The 15,690-nt window shown below is 50.5% G+C and overlaps 1 protein-coding gene across 3 annotated transcripts in view; it reads right to left on the bottom strand.

Annotated features, from left to right (window-relative positions):
- Positions 1 to 4,695: 4,695 nt before the first annotated feature.
- The window catches only part of ZER1 (zyg-11 related cell cycle regulator), a 28,627-nt gene continuing 17,632 nt past the window's right edge, over positions 4,696 to 15,690 (bottom strand). For all 3 annotated transcript variants that reach the window (XM_063082362.1, XM_063082361.1, XM_063082363.1), the window contains exons 9-16: positions 13,499 to 13,714; positions 12,459 to 12,500; positions 12,196 to 12,315; positions 11,427 to 11,542; positions 10,920 to 11,108; positions 9,766 to 9,863; positions 8,834 to 8,936; positions 4,696 to 7,044 (exon numbers count right to left, since the gene is read on the bottom strand). In XM_063082362.1, coding sequence (XP_062938432.1) covers positions 6,987 to 7,044; positions 8,834 to 8,936; positions 9,766 to 9,863; positions 10,920 to 11,108; positions 11,427 to 11,542; positions 12,196 to 12,315; positions 12,459 to 12,500; positions 13,499 to 13,714 — 942 coding nt within the window. In that variant the 3' untranslated portion in view covers positions 4,696 to 6,986. The remainder of the gene's footprint in view (positions 7,045 to 8,833; positions 8,937 to 9,765; positions 9,864 to 10,919; positions 11,109 to 11,426; positions 11,543 to 12,195; positions 12,316 to 12,458; positions 12,501 to 13,498; positions 13,715 to 15,690) is intronic.

Genomic DNA, 15,690 nt, shown 5'->3' with positions numbered 1-15,690 from the left:
ATGCAGGTGTTTGCTGCGACTCCGGGAGGCGAGATTGTACCCACTTCAAAAATGTGATGACTAAGGCCTCGAGAGGGGCAGGGCTCGCCCAAGGTCGCTCCGTGGTGACACCCTTACAGCCTTGCTCTTCATTTTCAGATACGGTATTGCAAACGGATGAGAGAATAGTGGTGGTCCACGGTGCAGATTCCGGCTGTGGGTGGCCCAGCTTGGGTCGGCGTCAAATACCAGCACTGCCCCTTCCAACCCGTGTGACTTTGGCAAGTTACTGAACCCCTCTGAGCTCTGTTTTCTTTTTCTTTTTCTCTTTTTTAAAGTTAATGATTTTATTGCTTGAGTATATGAGCTATTTTTTATCTGCATAGCAGGGATGGAGATAGTACCCACCTCCTAAGGTGGTTGGGAGGATTAACTAATGGAAGGGCAGTGTCTTGCACAGGACTATCTCGACTCCCCTTCTCTAAGTCACCACTGAGACTCTGCTAGACTGACTTTCTCAGCCCCAGGCTTCAGGCTATTCTACGATGCTCACACTTCTTCTCTGTGTCCCCACGGCCTTCCCCATTCAGACCTGCTCCTCCCACTGACACCAACGTCCACCCTGATTGGCCCCCCTCCCAGCTTCTGCAGCATACTCTTCTCATATCTGTCGTTTTTGTCAGCTCGACACCACATTTTCTGTTGGGGAACTGGCTCTTTCTCATCCCATGTGGTTCTGGAGGGAGTGCCCCTCATCCTATAGTGTCACTGGAGGCAGGGTTTGGACATGGGACTCAGAAGGGCCAATCAGAGGCATTCCATGAGATTACTGTACAGATGCTGAGAGAGCAAGGGGCATTCTTTTGGATCTCAAGCATAAGGAATATGTTATATGGGCAATCGGCAGTGATCTCTGCATTAAGTAGAGAGAGCCTGTCTGTGGCAGAAGGAAATGAGGCTAACTTCTGAAGAGACATAGAGTGGGAGTGAGAGATAGTCTTAACAACATTGTTTGGGCCCATTAGATCCAGCTGTGCCTGAGGCTAATATTAACTCTAGGTTCCCCAGGTGCATTAGTCAGTGAATTCCCACCTTCAACTAACTTGGGTGGGTGATTGAGTTGGGTGTCTGTCACTTGCAACTCGTCTTGATTATCGTGATGGGTGAAAGACTTAATGTGCTGAGTGTGGACCTCTAACACATTATCCACTCAGTAAATAATTCTGAAGCTTCTGTGAGTTAGGCACTGTGCTGGTGTCAAAAATAAACAAAGCTAGACACTAAAGTGGTAAGGACAGATTTTAATCAATACTATACTATTGCAATAGGGAAGAGGGCCCAGCATGAAGTAAATTTCAATTTGTACAGCGGTGGCTAGTGTTTTAAAGAGAGAATGAGGGAGTGGGGGTGGGGGGGATGATGGGGGCTTGAGTAGAATTAGGAAAGTGAAAAATTACAAAGAGTTGCTCAGTGTAAATGCTGATTAGGCCAGCTGCGTTCTTTAGCTGGCAATTATTGAAGTTAGGATTCTTGGGGTTTTTGTTTTGTTTTGTTTTTTGAAATTAGGATTCTATTATCCTCCCACAGAGATAGGGAGACAGAGGCCCTGACCTTCCTGATGATCATATTTCAAAGAAATGGCTCTCAGGTCCTAGAGAATGACACTCCTGAGTTGTAGGAGATACTTTCACATCTCAAAGAGACAGAGGAAGGATTCACAATCGTAAGCCTTTTTTTTGTAAATGCGCTAATAAAGGGTGGTCAGGGGCCTGTTGTCAAGTGTTGGCTAGAACAAACAGTAAATTCTTTTGGCAGCCTTTAGCTTTCTCAGGCAGGCACTTTAGGGGGACTAGGGTCACCCTAGGAATGTAGCATTGAGCTATTAGAAACTATGTTAGTGTTTAAATCTTGTGATGTCAGGGGAGAGGGATGGATGAAGTCATTTGTGCTGAGTCTGTAGTTCTTATAAGCCAAGGTTGAAGCCTAGTCAAGAAGAGGGCTCACAGGAGGCTGGCTAGAGTTTGGTCAAGGAATCTTGTACTAGACACTGGACACACACCTGCCTAGCATCTATTCTCCCTTTATGTGGCATCAGTACCTAGATGGCTCTTTGGGGAATAGCCCTCCTCCACTGGGCACAGCCTCGGTGGCACCATGAGTACTTTGACGTCCCCACACCCAATGAGGTGGAGCACAGCTCCCAAGCAGGCCAATTTCTCTTTGAATCTGGAACTCTGAATCTTGAGCACAGGGACACAGGAAGAGGAGTAGCTGGGATGGATTCATCATTCTGATGGCAGTGCCCTGGAGAGGCTAGCTGCGGGTGCCTGTGACCCAGTGCTCCCCAGCCACCCTGGTGTAGGTCCCTCCTGAGTCCTAGCTGACCAGCTTGTCCTTTGCTTGCATGAGCCCTTCCACATCCCGACATCCTGCACCTAAAGCACCCCAGCTGATTCAGGGTCCGAACTGTTCCCTGCCTTCAGAGAGCTCACATTTTGCTGGGGAAGAGACAAGAAATAAGTCTTTTACAGTTTTGGGGGGCAATAGGACAGGCAGGTAGTTGGGTTCCTCCTGAGTGTGGGTTTGTACAGGTCTGCTCCCTCCCCTAGGTTAAGAAATTCTATTTTGCCAGTCAGTGCCCTCAAACATGACCCACCTCTCCAAAAGTAGACTGCTGTCTAAATCAGAAAGCCATTTTATTGAGTTACCATAAGAAATGTGACCTCCACTGGGAACCAGAATCAATGCAAATCTCCACGTGAAGCTCGACATCAGGCAGAAGATGCTCAGGGAACACGAACCCTGAGCAAGAAAGGTTGTGAGCAGCGAGTCATCAGGCTGCAGTCACCTGATGCACCCTCTCCACTGTAGGCAAATGTTCCCCTGGGCTGTAGCAAATTTTCCAAAGCCCTCCTGCTATGGTTTGAATGTGTCCTCTCCAAAATTCATCTGTTGAAACTTAATCCCCATTATGGTGGAATTAAGATGTGGCGGCCTTTTAGGAAGCTACTAAGTTGTGAGGACTCTACCCTCCTGAATGGATTACTGCCTTACCAAAGGGCTGGAGGGAACTAGCTTAGCCCCTTTTGCTCTTCTGCCACACGGGGACACAGCATTTGTCCCTCTCTTGCCCTTCCATCCCTTCTGCCATGTGAGGATGCAATGTTCCTCCCCTCCAGAGGATGCAGCAACAAGGCACCATCTTGGAAGCAGAGCAGCCTTCACCAGACACCAATTCTGGCACCTTCATCTTGGACTTTGTAGCCTCAGAACTGTGAGAAATAAATTTCTGTTCTTTATAAATTATGCAGTCTCAGGTACTTTGTTATAGCAGCACAAAGGAACTAAGACACCTCCCTCCCTTCCATTTATCTGGCAATTTTTTTGGGGGGATGGCAGCAGCTAGCCAGTACAGGGATCAAACCCTGGACCTTGATGTTATCAGTACCAGCTCTAACTGACTGAGCTAACCAGCCAGCCCTCCTCTGGCAAGGTTTTAATGAGAGCCTTCGATGTGCCAGGATCTGGGTTCTGTGCGAGGCCACAGCAGAGCCTTGATGTGGCTGATTGCTCACAGTCCAATGGGGAAGAAAAAGCAATTTCAGCCCCATGAGATAAGTAGGTGCTGCAATGGGGTGAGCAGGAAATAGAGTGTTCCAGATACAGGAAATGCAGGTACGTGGGCTGGGGAGCTAGAAGAGGCGTGCTTGGCATGTCTGGGAAACTCGTTTCCCCCTCCTTTACTGTGGCAACCTTGAGGCCAAAGGCCATTTCACCTCTCTGAGCCTCAGTATCCTTATCTGTAAAATGGGTTGTTGCAAGGATTATAAAGAAAGCACTTAGCATGGGGCCTGGCACACAGGTGAAGGGTTTGGCAATGCCATCGGCCATTGGCAGGCCCCTGTCAGGCACTGTCCTTATTCCCTCCCAGATGCAGACAACCCACCGGGATTACAAGGCTGTCTTGTCTGTTTTCTTTCACTTATAACAGAATACCTGAAATTGGGTAATCTATAAAAAAAGAAATTAATTTTTTACAGTTTTGGAGGCTGGGAAGTCCAAGGTTGAGGGGGCACATCTGGTGAGGGCCTTCTTCTGGGTGGGACACTCTACAGAGTCCTGAGGTGGTGCAGGGAGTCACATGGCAAGAGGACAAGAGCATGCAAATGTGTTCTCTTCCTCTCCTTATAAAGCCACAAGCTATTTTCATGACAACCCATTAACCCATTAACCCATTAATCCATTCATGAGGGCAGAGCCCCCATGGTCTACTCACCTCTTAAAGGCCCCACCTTTCAAATACCATACTGAGGATTAAGCTCCAACATGAGCTTTGGAGGGGACAAACATTCAAACCATGTCACAGGCAAACCACCATTCTTGCTGCCCTTTCTGCTCAGGCCCTGTGGGTAGCCAGTGGCCAGAGCTCTCACCCAGGGGAGAGAGTGGCCTGATCCAGGTCCTGCTTGCAGGGAAGACGAGGGGCCTCAGTTCCACAGAAGAGGGTGGAAGGAGTCAGAATGCTCAGGACTAAGCATTCCAGAAGTGCTTAATCAGGTCCTGGTGCTGCCAGCTTAAAACCTTCAATGACTTTCCCTCACATGGAGAATAAAATCCACACCTTCACTGTAGCCTGTAAGGAACGTGACCATATCATTTATTATTCCAGTCAGAGCACCTCTGAGAATGAGCGAGGGCACTGTTAGTTACACCGGGACCACGGGGCTAAGCCAGGGCTGTCTTGGGCCAAGCTGGAGTCTGGCCACCTCACTGTGTGGCCCCAGCTACTTCTTCCCCCGCTGCTCACAACTTTGTTCCTTTATGCTGTTGCAGCCACACAGGGCTGCATCCCTATCCCCCAACAGGACCTCTGTCTAGGATGGCCCCTTGGGCCAGGCCCGGCAGTCTCTGCCTTTCTGCGGGGTTCAGCTCAGATGTCTCCTCTTGTGAGAAGCCTCCCCAGACTTGCTGGAACACCGGGCTGGCTCTCTGCTCCCTCGCTGAAGCACCGGTGCCCCAGCTTCCTGCAGTCTTCCCGACACCCCACCCACTCCACCGGCCTGCAGGAGGCGCCTTCTCTGGGGGGTTGCACACTGGGTGGTGATCTCATGTTCACCATCTGTCTTTCCCATCAGACTGAGCTGTCCTGGGCAGGTGCCCTGTTGATCTGGTTGCCAGTGGTGTCCTCATGTCTAGGCACAGGGGTGTGAGGAGAATGCAGAGGAAACAGGTATTCCAGCTAAATCTCCACCTGTCCCCTGCCTGCAGTCCATTGCCCCATGGGCCAAACTCACAAAAGCCCCATATGCACCCCTCCCCACCACAGAACTTCCCACATCACGGGACCCTGCTGGGGCAGCCAAGCCCCTCTCCTAACCTGGACGCCAGGCTAGCAACCCCCACACCCTCTTCAAAAAAGACTCTCTGTTCTCCACTTTGCACAAAAATGTATTTCTGTGACATCCCAAAGTACAGACATTTCCCTGGGCCCCAGGCAGTAAGCAATGCCATGTGAGCGCTGCCCAGGGTCTGGCTGCGGCCTGACAAGCGTGGGATGGAAGGGAGGGGCGTGGGATGGAAGGGAAGGGCAGATGGAGCTCATCTGCCAAGCTGGGGGACACAGGGCTGCTGTTCCCTTCCCAGGCTGGCAGGGAGCAGCTCCAGGAGAAAAAGGTCAGTTGCCTGTCCCCTGGAGACAGAAATGCTAGGAGAACCCAAAAACAGGCCTAGAGAAGAAAAAGGGAAGACAGCGCCTTCCCCCACAGGCTGCCTCCATGGGCAGCTCTGCTCCCCAGGCCTCGGCTCTCGCACCCGTGTGATGAGAAGCAATTCAGAGCTACATCAAGCGAGGAGCACAAGGTATTTAGAGATACAGCTGCCTCTCACACTTCTCTGAAATGCAGCACAGAGATTTCCAAGGTAAAGGCTGGGGCAGGGCAGGAGGGGCCAGGGAGGACCGAGGGCCACTGCAAGGTGGTCCAAGTGCTGGTCTAGAGGTGGCTGCCTGTTGCTGCCATGAGTGAAAGGCTGGAGTGAGACCTCCTGCCTCTGTGGGAGGGATGGGGGCCTCTGGGCAGCGGGGCAGGTGCAGGAAAGAGGCAGGCTCAGTTCTGCTGGTGGAAGTGCCTGGGCACCGTGGGGGCTGGCGGGCAGATGAGGGGCTGTGGAGTGAGGGAGCAAGCCTCTGGCTCCAGAATGTGCCAACTTCCATGGCAAAGCAGGTTCTGATGTGCCTGACAGAAGGGCCAGGGGCCTCTGTCCCTACGATCTGACCATCCCTGGGCTGAGGCCTTCAACAGCCTGGGACCTGGTGGGAGACTAGGAGGCAAGCTCCATAGCAGCGTGGCCTCAGGCAGGCCTGGCCAGAGAGCAGCAGGGCCACTGGGGCCTGCTCCTCGAGGGAGTGCTGGGACAGGGGCTGCCTGGAGCTAGGCCTACTCACTTTCTTGCCCCAGAGGGCCCACAGCTGGGAGCACCAAGGCATTTGGGAGACCCAGTGGGGTTAGTTTTAATCCCCAAACCCCATTAGCTGCACCCAGGAGCCCAGACAGGGTGGGCGGGTGGGTTGGGATGCTGGAGTAGGCTGTTAAGGGCCAGCTCCTCTCACAGCAGGAAGCCAGGCCCAGGTCTGAGTTTGCTGGAAAAGGACCAGACACAATGTTACAGGCATTTAGTCTGGCTGGGGCAGGAGTGAGCGTGGCAGCAGAGGAGGCTTTGAGTTAGCTTTGAGAATGGCCATGGAAGCTGAGAGGACTCAGGGAGTGTTTTGTTTGTTTTCGTACAGAAATCATACACACAAAACTTCACACTTCCTAACCAAAAAAAATAATATATATATATAATATATATATCTCACTAATGTTAAGGAAAAGCGTCGGTTGTGCAAAAGTCCCCGTGTCGCTTCCTCCCGTGGGAGGTTCCTGGAAGGGGCCCGCCCGCTCCTGGCTGCTTGAGTCGCTTCCTCCCAGCTGTGGTCCAGAGCAGTGGCGGCCGCGGGGTGGAGGTCTCTATCTGGACGTGTCCATGTTCTCCTCTTTAAAGTTACTGCAGTGCTCAATCACCTTGCTGGAGACAATGGGGGAGACAGGACTGGAGGGAAGGCTTGGGTGGGGTGAGCCCAGCCTCTCGTGGGTGACCAGGAAGCTGGGTTAACAACTGTTAATAGTGGTGCTGACGCTGACCAAATGATGTATCTGGAGAGGTCAGCAGAGTGGCCGGCATGTGTGGAGTACCCAGGAATTGGCACCTGTGGCCAGGAATCCTGTCACCCTCTGTCCTCCCCTTCTTCCTTCCCACAGCCCCTGCCTCCACCCCCCCAGTCTCAGGGCATCTGTGGATAGGTGGTCCCCTGAATCAGCTCAGGCCTGCCTGCCCTCCAAAACCTTTAGTCCTTTCTTTAGCAACATCTTTCTCCTCCATTTTTCCTGCATGTTAGACCTTTCTCTTTCCAAGTCCACTAGTGGGCCCCAAACTGATTGCATATCAGTTTTACCCAGACACCCTGATCCAGCAGCAGGTCCCAGCTGGGGCGAGGGCAGCTGTGCTTGCACCAGGGTCCCTGGCACCCTGTGCAGGCAGGCCCAGCCTTCTGGCTCAGCTCTCCAGTCCCCCGTTCCCTCCAGCCCAACCCAGGGAACTGCTGCCATCACTGTTCGGTATCTCCTTGGACCACGGACAGCTGTCCCATTCAACACTAAGCCTCTGAGTTGGGGGGTTCACTACAGACTCTTATCCAAGGCTTCTCAAATTTCCTGGGATTGTTGTTAACCAGGAATATTCCCAAGCTCACCTCCTGGACTACAGAAAAAACCTAGGGGGTAGGGCCTGTCCATTTTTAACAATCTTGCCAGGTGATTCTTTAGGGAGATTAACTTTGAGAACCACTCATTTTACTATTCCCAAATTCAGACAAATCCATCAATCACTGTTTAAGCAGTACCTTTTGCAGAAAATAATGGCAGCGAGTGTTGTCTGGGAACCTCTGAGCACCTAGGAGTCTCCTCCGTGTTACCTTCCAATCTACACCATGTTCAGAACTATGACAAAAGGCTACTGGATGAGAGTGACTACACCCCCTTCTAGAATGGATCCTGGAGAAAGCAAGGTTGTTCCTGCTGTTCTGACACACAGCACCCCTGAAAGTCTCTCTTGTGTACTGATTGATGCGAGAATCAGAGCTGACGTTGTTTTAGACGTTGCAGCGAAACCCACCCAGCAACGACAGGCCACCTCTCTGCCATGTCCTTGACCTGACAAAAGGCTACTGGATGAGAGTGACTACACCCCCTTCTAGAATGGATCCTGGAGAAAGCAAGGTTGTTCCTGCTGTTCTGACACACAGCACCCCTGAAAGTCTCTCTTGTGTACTGATTGATGCGAGAATCAGAGCTGACGTTGTTTTAGACGTTGCAGCGAAACCCACCCAGCAACGACAGGCCACCTCTCTGCCATGTCCTTGACCTTCACATTCAGAAACTCACTTGCACTCTACCCTGTCTGATCTCTAGGATGTATTTTACCACACTGTGTCCTCTCTTTAGTTGAAATGTCTTTGGCCAAAAATAATGAAAACTTCTGACTTGGCCTGCTAATGCCCAGGATGAGAGAATAGAATTTGTTGGGAATAAAAGAAAACTAAGCTTACAACTGAGGGCAATGATGCTCCATTCAGAGCTCGCTCATCTAGTTTCCACCAAATTGTGGCCAAAATGATCCTCGGAGAGGCCCCAGCTGGACATCAACACACTATCCATGTCCACACTCCACCCCGAGTTGCACCTGGGAACTTCAGCCATTCCAAACCAACACGGCATCCCTCACTCCCCTAAATCAAGGCTCCGAGCTTATCTCTTACCGGGCCATTTCCTTGGTCTCCTGCCGTGCAGTCACCATCTTGATCAAGTCCCTCAGAAGGGGCATCCCACCTTCTTTGATCAGCAGGGGGCAGTACTTGTCCGCTGCAGGGTAGGGACAGACAGCACATGATCAAGGCCTTCTATCAGCCTGTGACCTGGAAACCCACCCTTGCTGTGAGGACTACCCTGAGAGGGGCGGGATGAAGACACAGGCCCGGGTGGAAGGGCACTGCTGGAGGTGGGGATGAGCCATGTTTGCCCAGCCTCATGGGTAGGAGCTCCCATGTCCATGTGAGAGAAGCAGGTGGTTAGTCTTGGGAAAAGGCTCTTCCCTACTTTGGTTTGAAGTCACTGCATTTTTTCCCAGAGCTTGTCCTATGGAAAATATCACCCAAGACAGTGGCTGGCTCCTAAACATGATGATCTTCTGAGGAATTTTGTAAAGATGTAGATTCTTAGGCCCTGCCCCTAGATATTCTAATTCAACAGTTCCAGGGACCTATGTGTATTTATTTGTATTTTTAACAAAACACCACCAGGTAATTCTGGTGGCCAGCTAGGTTGGAACCACCTGGTGATATTCTGTCATGCAGAAGGCATGAAGGTTTTGGACTGTTGACTCATATGGAAGCAGAAGGCATTAAGAAAGCTGTCTGGAGTAACACCAAGGTCAAGGATTTGGTTCCCCATACCAGCTAGCTGCCAAAAAAAAAAAAAAGGGAAAGCTGTCTGGGACCTCTGGACTGACCATCTCACCAGCCAGGCCCCCTTCTGGTGAGGAGGCAGGGGCCAGCTGCTACGCTAGGAGTCCCACACCTACTGGAACAGCAGCTCTCTTGTGCTCCCCTCTGGGATTTGAGGCTCCCCGAGGGCACATCTGCTTTTAGCTGGGTTGAGTGTTTGAACTGAACCAAGGAGAGTGAGCACTCACGGTAGACAGACACGAGGTTGTACAGGGCCCAGGTTGCCCAGTGCTGGCTGACAGGAGAGATGCCCTGGGGAAGAAGGCGGAGGATTGGCTCAAATGACCTGCAGGAAGAGAAATCAAGGTCACTTCTGAGGCTGGGGGTTGGAGGAGTGTATTTTTTCTTGCCAGAGGTTTCTCCTCCCTGAAAGGTCCTGAGGGCAAACTGTGAGCAGACCCTTAGGATGCCAGGGACAAGGGGCATCTGGCCCTTTATCCCACTGGCAGGCTCCTAAAGTGAGCTCCCTTTGGAGAGAGGATAAAAGCAAGAGCATGTGAGGGAGGCAGGCAGGACACAGATTAGAGAGCTGGGAACCTCAGGAAGGAGGACGGACCCAGCCTGGGGGAAGAGAGGAGTACACCAGGAAGCAGAAGAAAGTGAGAAGGCCCTTCTTACAAGGGTCTGCTATGGGCCACCCTGGAGTCATGGGCCAAAAGCCCAAGAAATGTATGTGCAGAACCTGTGGGCCAGCGATTCCACTTCCCCTCCCCAGGAGCTACAGTACTGGGGGTGCCAGCAAAGCTACCAGCATGAGCCATTCCTCCACTGTGGCTTTCCAAATTAAATGTCCATCAGTACAGCATGGCACGTAAAAAGTGACTTGGTCATAAAATGACGAGGGAGACCCATGCCCGGTAACTGCAGGGTTTCATACAGTAAGAATTGAGGCCAGCTTGACTTAAAGTCATAAAATCTGTGCTTAGAAAAACTGCTGGAAGGGGAGACACCAATGAGATTATGAACAATCTCTGTCTGTCCTCTTGTGTGTCTGTATTTTCTCCTGTTTTGCTCCCCACGAATAAACATGTATAAAGTGTTTGCATAGAGCAGGCTTTCGGTACACGCAGGTGTTGATATGCATGAAAAATGCATCAAGCCGTCTAGATGAAACCTGTGCCCTGTCTGCCCTTTGCTGTTCATGGGCTATACCTCAGTGAATAAGAGCCAAAACCTGGCAGGGGCCTGGAAGAAAGGCAGAGAAAGGAACAGAGAAAGAACAGAGAAGGACAGAGAAAGAACCAAAACCCGGCAGGGGCCTGGAAGAAAGGCGGACCTTGTCGGGATGAGCGTCTTGCCCTGGTCCTCACCCCATTCCTTCCTCGCCCGCCCTGCCCCGCACCTGTAATTGATATTTCTCCGTGAGTTGATGTCCCAGCTCTGGATGGCTGCCCACATACGCTCCTCCACCTCCTCCCGTCGGGGTTCACAGACGCCCCAGGCCTCAGGTCCATCAAACATGATGTGGGAGAGAACGCCGCAGGCATTATAGGAAACCTCAATCCCGTCAGCCTTGCTCTCCAGCAGGTTGCTGCCCGGAGGAAGAGAGAAAAATGGAGTCCCACTGCCCCAGTCACTCTTACAAACCAGATGCCAGAGGTACTATTCATTTCTTTATCACTTACCGTTCACACTTAGACTACTTCTAAAAGGGAACTGAGGTCACTTTAAATGGAGTTGCAGGAGGACCATTTAGGGAGGGTTGAAAGAATAGGAAACCACATTATAGACAGAAGGTGACATTTGTAACAGAAACCTAGACTAAGAGCAGTTGCTGCACCTGAGCACAGACTAGAGCTCTGAGCATTCTGGCAGCCAACGCAAAAAGGGAAAGGTGAGAAGTACCAACCTGAAGACGCTGATGAATTGGGAAGTCATTAGCTGAGGCCGCAGCTCCTTCACCTCTGCCACATTCCCCAAGAGTCCCAGCATATTCCGATGCAGTTCCTGCTTCTCTGGGAATTCCTGGCAAAATGAGAGCCATTGGGGCCATATCAATCAGCACTTAGTTACTTAATTTCTGGTATGGTTAACCTAAAAGCTTTATGGGGCATCTGTCTGGCCATTCCATCTAGACCAAGAAGGGGTGCAATATGCTATCCTCCTACTTTCCAGTGCACCTACAACAGTGCTGGGTACACATGGTAAGGGATTAAAAAGGTAGGGGTTACCTGCCATAAAGACACAGGCTGAGTAGAGATCTGACCTATGGGACAAATATGGTTCTATTTACCAAAGCTCAAAATGTTAGTTTAAGAGAATCCCCTTAGAAACTAGAGCTAGAAAATAGAGGATGAACAGACCATCCTACTGGACAGAATTCTGTCCAGCTATAGCAATGGACTCCAGCCAGCCGTGGGCAGTCTGAGAAGTCACTGCTGGGAAGATGGGGCTGGATTTTCCCTTGGAGGAAGGACTCCAAAGAGGACCCAGCCAGGTCATCTGGGTCAAGGAAGGTCTCTGGAGTTTGTGTTAGCAGCAAATCTGGGCAGGTGGACCTGTGAGTTGACCCACTGCCCTGCCATGGGAACCATGGGAGGGGTATGACGGATTTGGTTGGTGGGGAGCCTAGGGACAGAAGATTAGCTGTGTGGGCAGTTGAGGCAGATGGACACTACCTTCAGGCAGTCCAGGAAGAGCTTCATGCCATTGAAGTTGAGGAACATCTCACAGTTGTCGGGCGTCTCATCCGTGATGTTCCATAGGGCACTCCAGGAGAACTCCATCACCTGGTCACACTGAGAGCGGAAGGCAGGACTCAGCCAAGGATCCTGGCACCTGGCAAGGGATCCCCTGACAAAACATGGACATCCCCCAGGGCAAACCAGTGCCCTCTCAGGCTGGGAGAAGGGCAGAGTGGCTCCAAGAAGACCTGACTTACTATCTTGTCCAGCAGCTTCTTCTGAATCAGCTTCAGCATGGTCTGTGGGCAGAGACGAGAACTTGCTAGAGAGCCAGGCTCAAGAACTGCCACATCCCCCAAGAACCCAAGATGGAGAGAGGCGAGTCAGTGATTCAGTTCCTGATTAATACATCCTGACAAGATCATATCTCTGTATCTCTGTATCTGAGACTGTTTGAAGATGTTCAATCCACAGATCCTTGGGACTTGGTCCTGGCTCTACACTCCCTGTGTGACTTTGGGCACAGCCCTTCCCCGCTGTGGGCTTGAGTACCCCAGATATAAAATGAGAAAAGGAGACTAGACACTCTTTACTTGCTTTCTAAGTCTTTCCTGCTTTTCACCAGCAATATTTATACCTCGCCACTGTGCTGCAGGCCCATGCTGGGACGTGCTGTGGACACAATGCACCGTGTCCTTCCCTATGGAGCTTGCAACCTGGGAGTGGGGGCTGGAGAGGCCAACATTAAACATACTCATTTAATCCAGCTGGGATGTATACGAGGGCACCAGTCTGGTCTGAGGAGGCAGAAGTGACCTGTAAAGTGGGACCTCATGGACGAGGGGAGGGGGTTAGGAGAGAAGGACAGTTTTCCAGGTGGAAGAAATCTTCGAGGTCATAAGCAACATTCACTATTAAGAAATTTTTCCTTTGGGGCCGGCCTGTGGCTCACTCGGGAGAGTGCGGTGCTGATAACACCAAGGCCCCAGGTTCGGATCCCATATACGGATGGCCGGTTCGCTCACTGGCTGAGTGTGGTGCTGACTTGACAACACCAAGTCAAGGGTTAAGAAGATCCCCTTACCGGTCATCTTTAAGGAAAAAAAAAAAAAAAGAAAGAAATTCTCCCTTTGGTCTAGCCTGAATCCATCATGCTTCAGCATAGCCTCCTCCCTACCCCTGACTCCCGGCCCCTGACCCTCCTCTCAGACTCCCACTCAAAGTGCTGTGGAGTGTGGTGGGAGAAAGTGGCAGCAGCAGGGTTCAGTAGGAAGGGGGACAGCCCTCCCACACGTACCACGACAAAGCCCATCTTGCCCACGGCCTCCTTGTGGTCATTGTCCACCTGGCAGACCAGAGCGTTGCACAGGTGCACAGCGATGCGCTGGATCGACTCGTCCTGCCGCGTGGGGTTGAGGATGCTGAGCAAGAGCTCGTTGACCCGACGGTACTGGAATTCCAGCTCCTCAGGGATGCTGAAGTTGCAGAGGGTCAGGCAGCAGTTCCGCTGCACCTGGGCCGTACAGGAGACAAGCGGAGCACGTTCAGGGTCAGAGGGGGAGCAGGGCTCCAGGGGCCCTCTAGAGGCATGAGATCATCCAGCGCTGTGGTGCCTCAAGAAGGCTTTCTGGAAGAGGAAGCTACAAGGCTTTTTCTCTTTAAACATTTTTTTTGTAATGTGAAATAGTCATATAGAAGTATGCCTAAAATGCAAATGTCGTTTTACAAATAATTATAAAGCAAACACCCATGTAACCACCACCTGGGTGGAGAAACAGAACATTGCTAGCACCCAGAAGTCCCCATATGCACCTTCCTGATCATAAGCCTCTCCCTGCCACTAGAGAACCACTATCCCAGCTTTTTTTATTTTTATTTATTGAAACATAGTTGATTGTTATCCCTGCTTTTGTATACAGATGATTCTATAGGTTTGCAAGACCAGCTGTTGTTATGTGTAGCTGAAAAGCACTGATTTTTTTCATTGCAGTACAGCACTCCATTGATGATATCCCAATTGACTCATGCATTCTTCTGCTGATAGATGTTGGGTACTTCCGCAGTTGGCTACTGTGAACCATCTATTATACATGCATCCTGGTGTCGATGGGCACAGGCTTCTCTGGGGCACACATGCCTAGTGGGACTTCTGGGTCATAAGGTCTGCATGTCTTCAACTTGACTAGGTAGCACCGGATGGTTTTCCAAAGCGGCTGTGCCAGTTCACACTCCCACCTGCAGTGTATGAGAGCTCTAGTTGCTCCACGTCCTCAATTTCTCTAATTTCTCTTTGCACTGCCTACAGGTTTATTTTCACTTTTTATAATATTCTCAGTGCATTTTCCTATTTATTTATTTGGCTCTGATTTATACTTTAATGGCTGTGCTGGTCCTGGTCCCTCATTTCTGCCACTCCTGGGTCCACTGCTCCACCCTGGGGTCAGGGTTTTCTGCTCAAAGGCATGGATATGCGGGAGCATGTCTTCACCAGCTGGGGTCTCTGAAGCAGTGTCTTCCCCTCAACCTTGGTCGACACCACCAGGACTTGGAAGCTGGACGTGCAAAGGCTGAGAGTTGTGTCCTCTACCTTCACGTGCTCTGCCTCCAGGTCCCCCTTGCAGCTTCTCCTGGAAGTAGTGTGGGCGCTGAGTTCCACTGTGGCAGCCCAGCAGGGACAAGTGGCCTAGTGGGGACCCTACCTAGGACACCAGCCACAATGCTTTCTTCTGCCTTTGCAGGAGCCACTTCCCCAGGGGGCTCCTACTTCGTTGTAATTTAATTTCCTTCCTTCCTTTCTTTCTTATTAGATATTGGAAGTTCACCATACTTTATTAACCATGTAATTTATTTATTTATTTATTTATTTATTTATTTATTTATTTATTTATTTATTGGCAGCTGGCTGGCCCATATCAAACTTTTAACTGATTATTTTCTGGAGAATGAAATGGGAGACTTTAACTTTCTGCTTGTATAGTATTGCTTTAAAATAAATTAAAATAAATTTAAAATAAACTTTTTCTCAAATTAAAAAATGTATGCATAGTGGGGGGGAAAGGACAAAAATTTCATCAAGGGTGATAATCCTCTAAACTACATGATTAGGGCCGGCCTGTGGCTCACTCGGGAGAGTGTGGTGCTGACAACACCAAGGCCCCGGGATAGGGATGGCCGGTTCGCTCACTGGCTGAGCGTGGTGCTGACAACACCAATTCAAGGGTTAAGATCCCCTTACCAGTCATCTTTTAAAAATAAATAAATAAATAAATAAAAATAAATAAACTACATGATTAGAGCTGGCTGGTTAGCTCAGTTGGTTAGAGAATGGTGCTAATAACACCAAAGTTCAGGGTTCAATTCCTGTACTGGCCAGATGCCACAAGTTGGGGCACATCCTTCTAGATTTTTCCATCATGCAAATACAAACATATATTTGGGGGAGAGGAGGCACAAAAAAGATATTACACATATTGGTCCAAAACTTCTCTT

Source organism: Cynocephalus volans, chromosome 17, assembly GCF_027409185.1.
Source record: "Cynocephalus volans isolate mCynVol1 chromosome 17, mCynVol1.pri, whole genome shotgun sequence".
NCBI classification, from domain to species: domain Eukaryota; kingdom Metazoa; phylum Chordata; class Mammalia; order Dermoptera; family Cynocephalidae; genus Cynocephalus; species Cynocephalus volans.
Note: the sequence above shows the minus strand (reverse complement) of the source record. Positions and strands in the feature narration are given on the sequence as shown.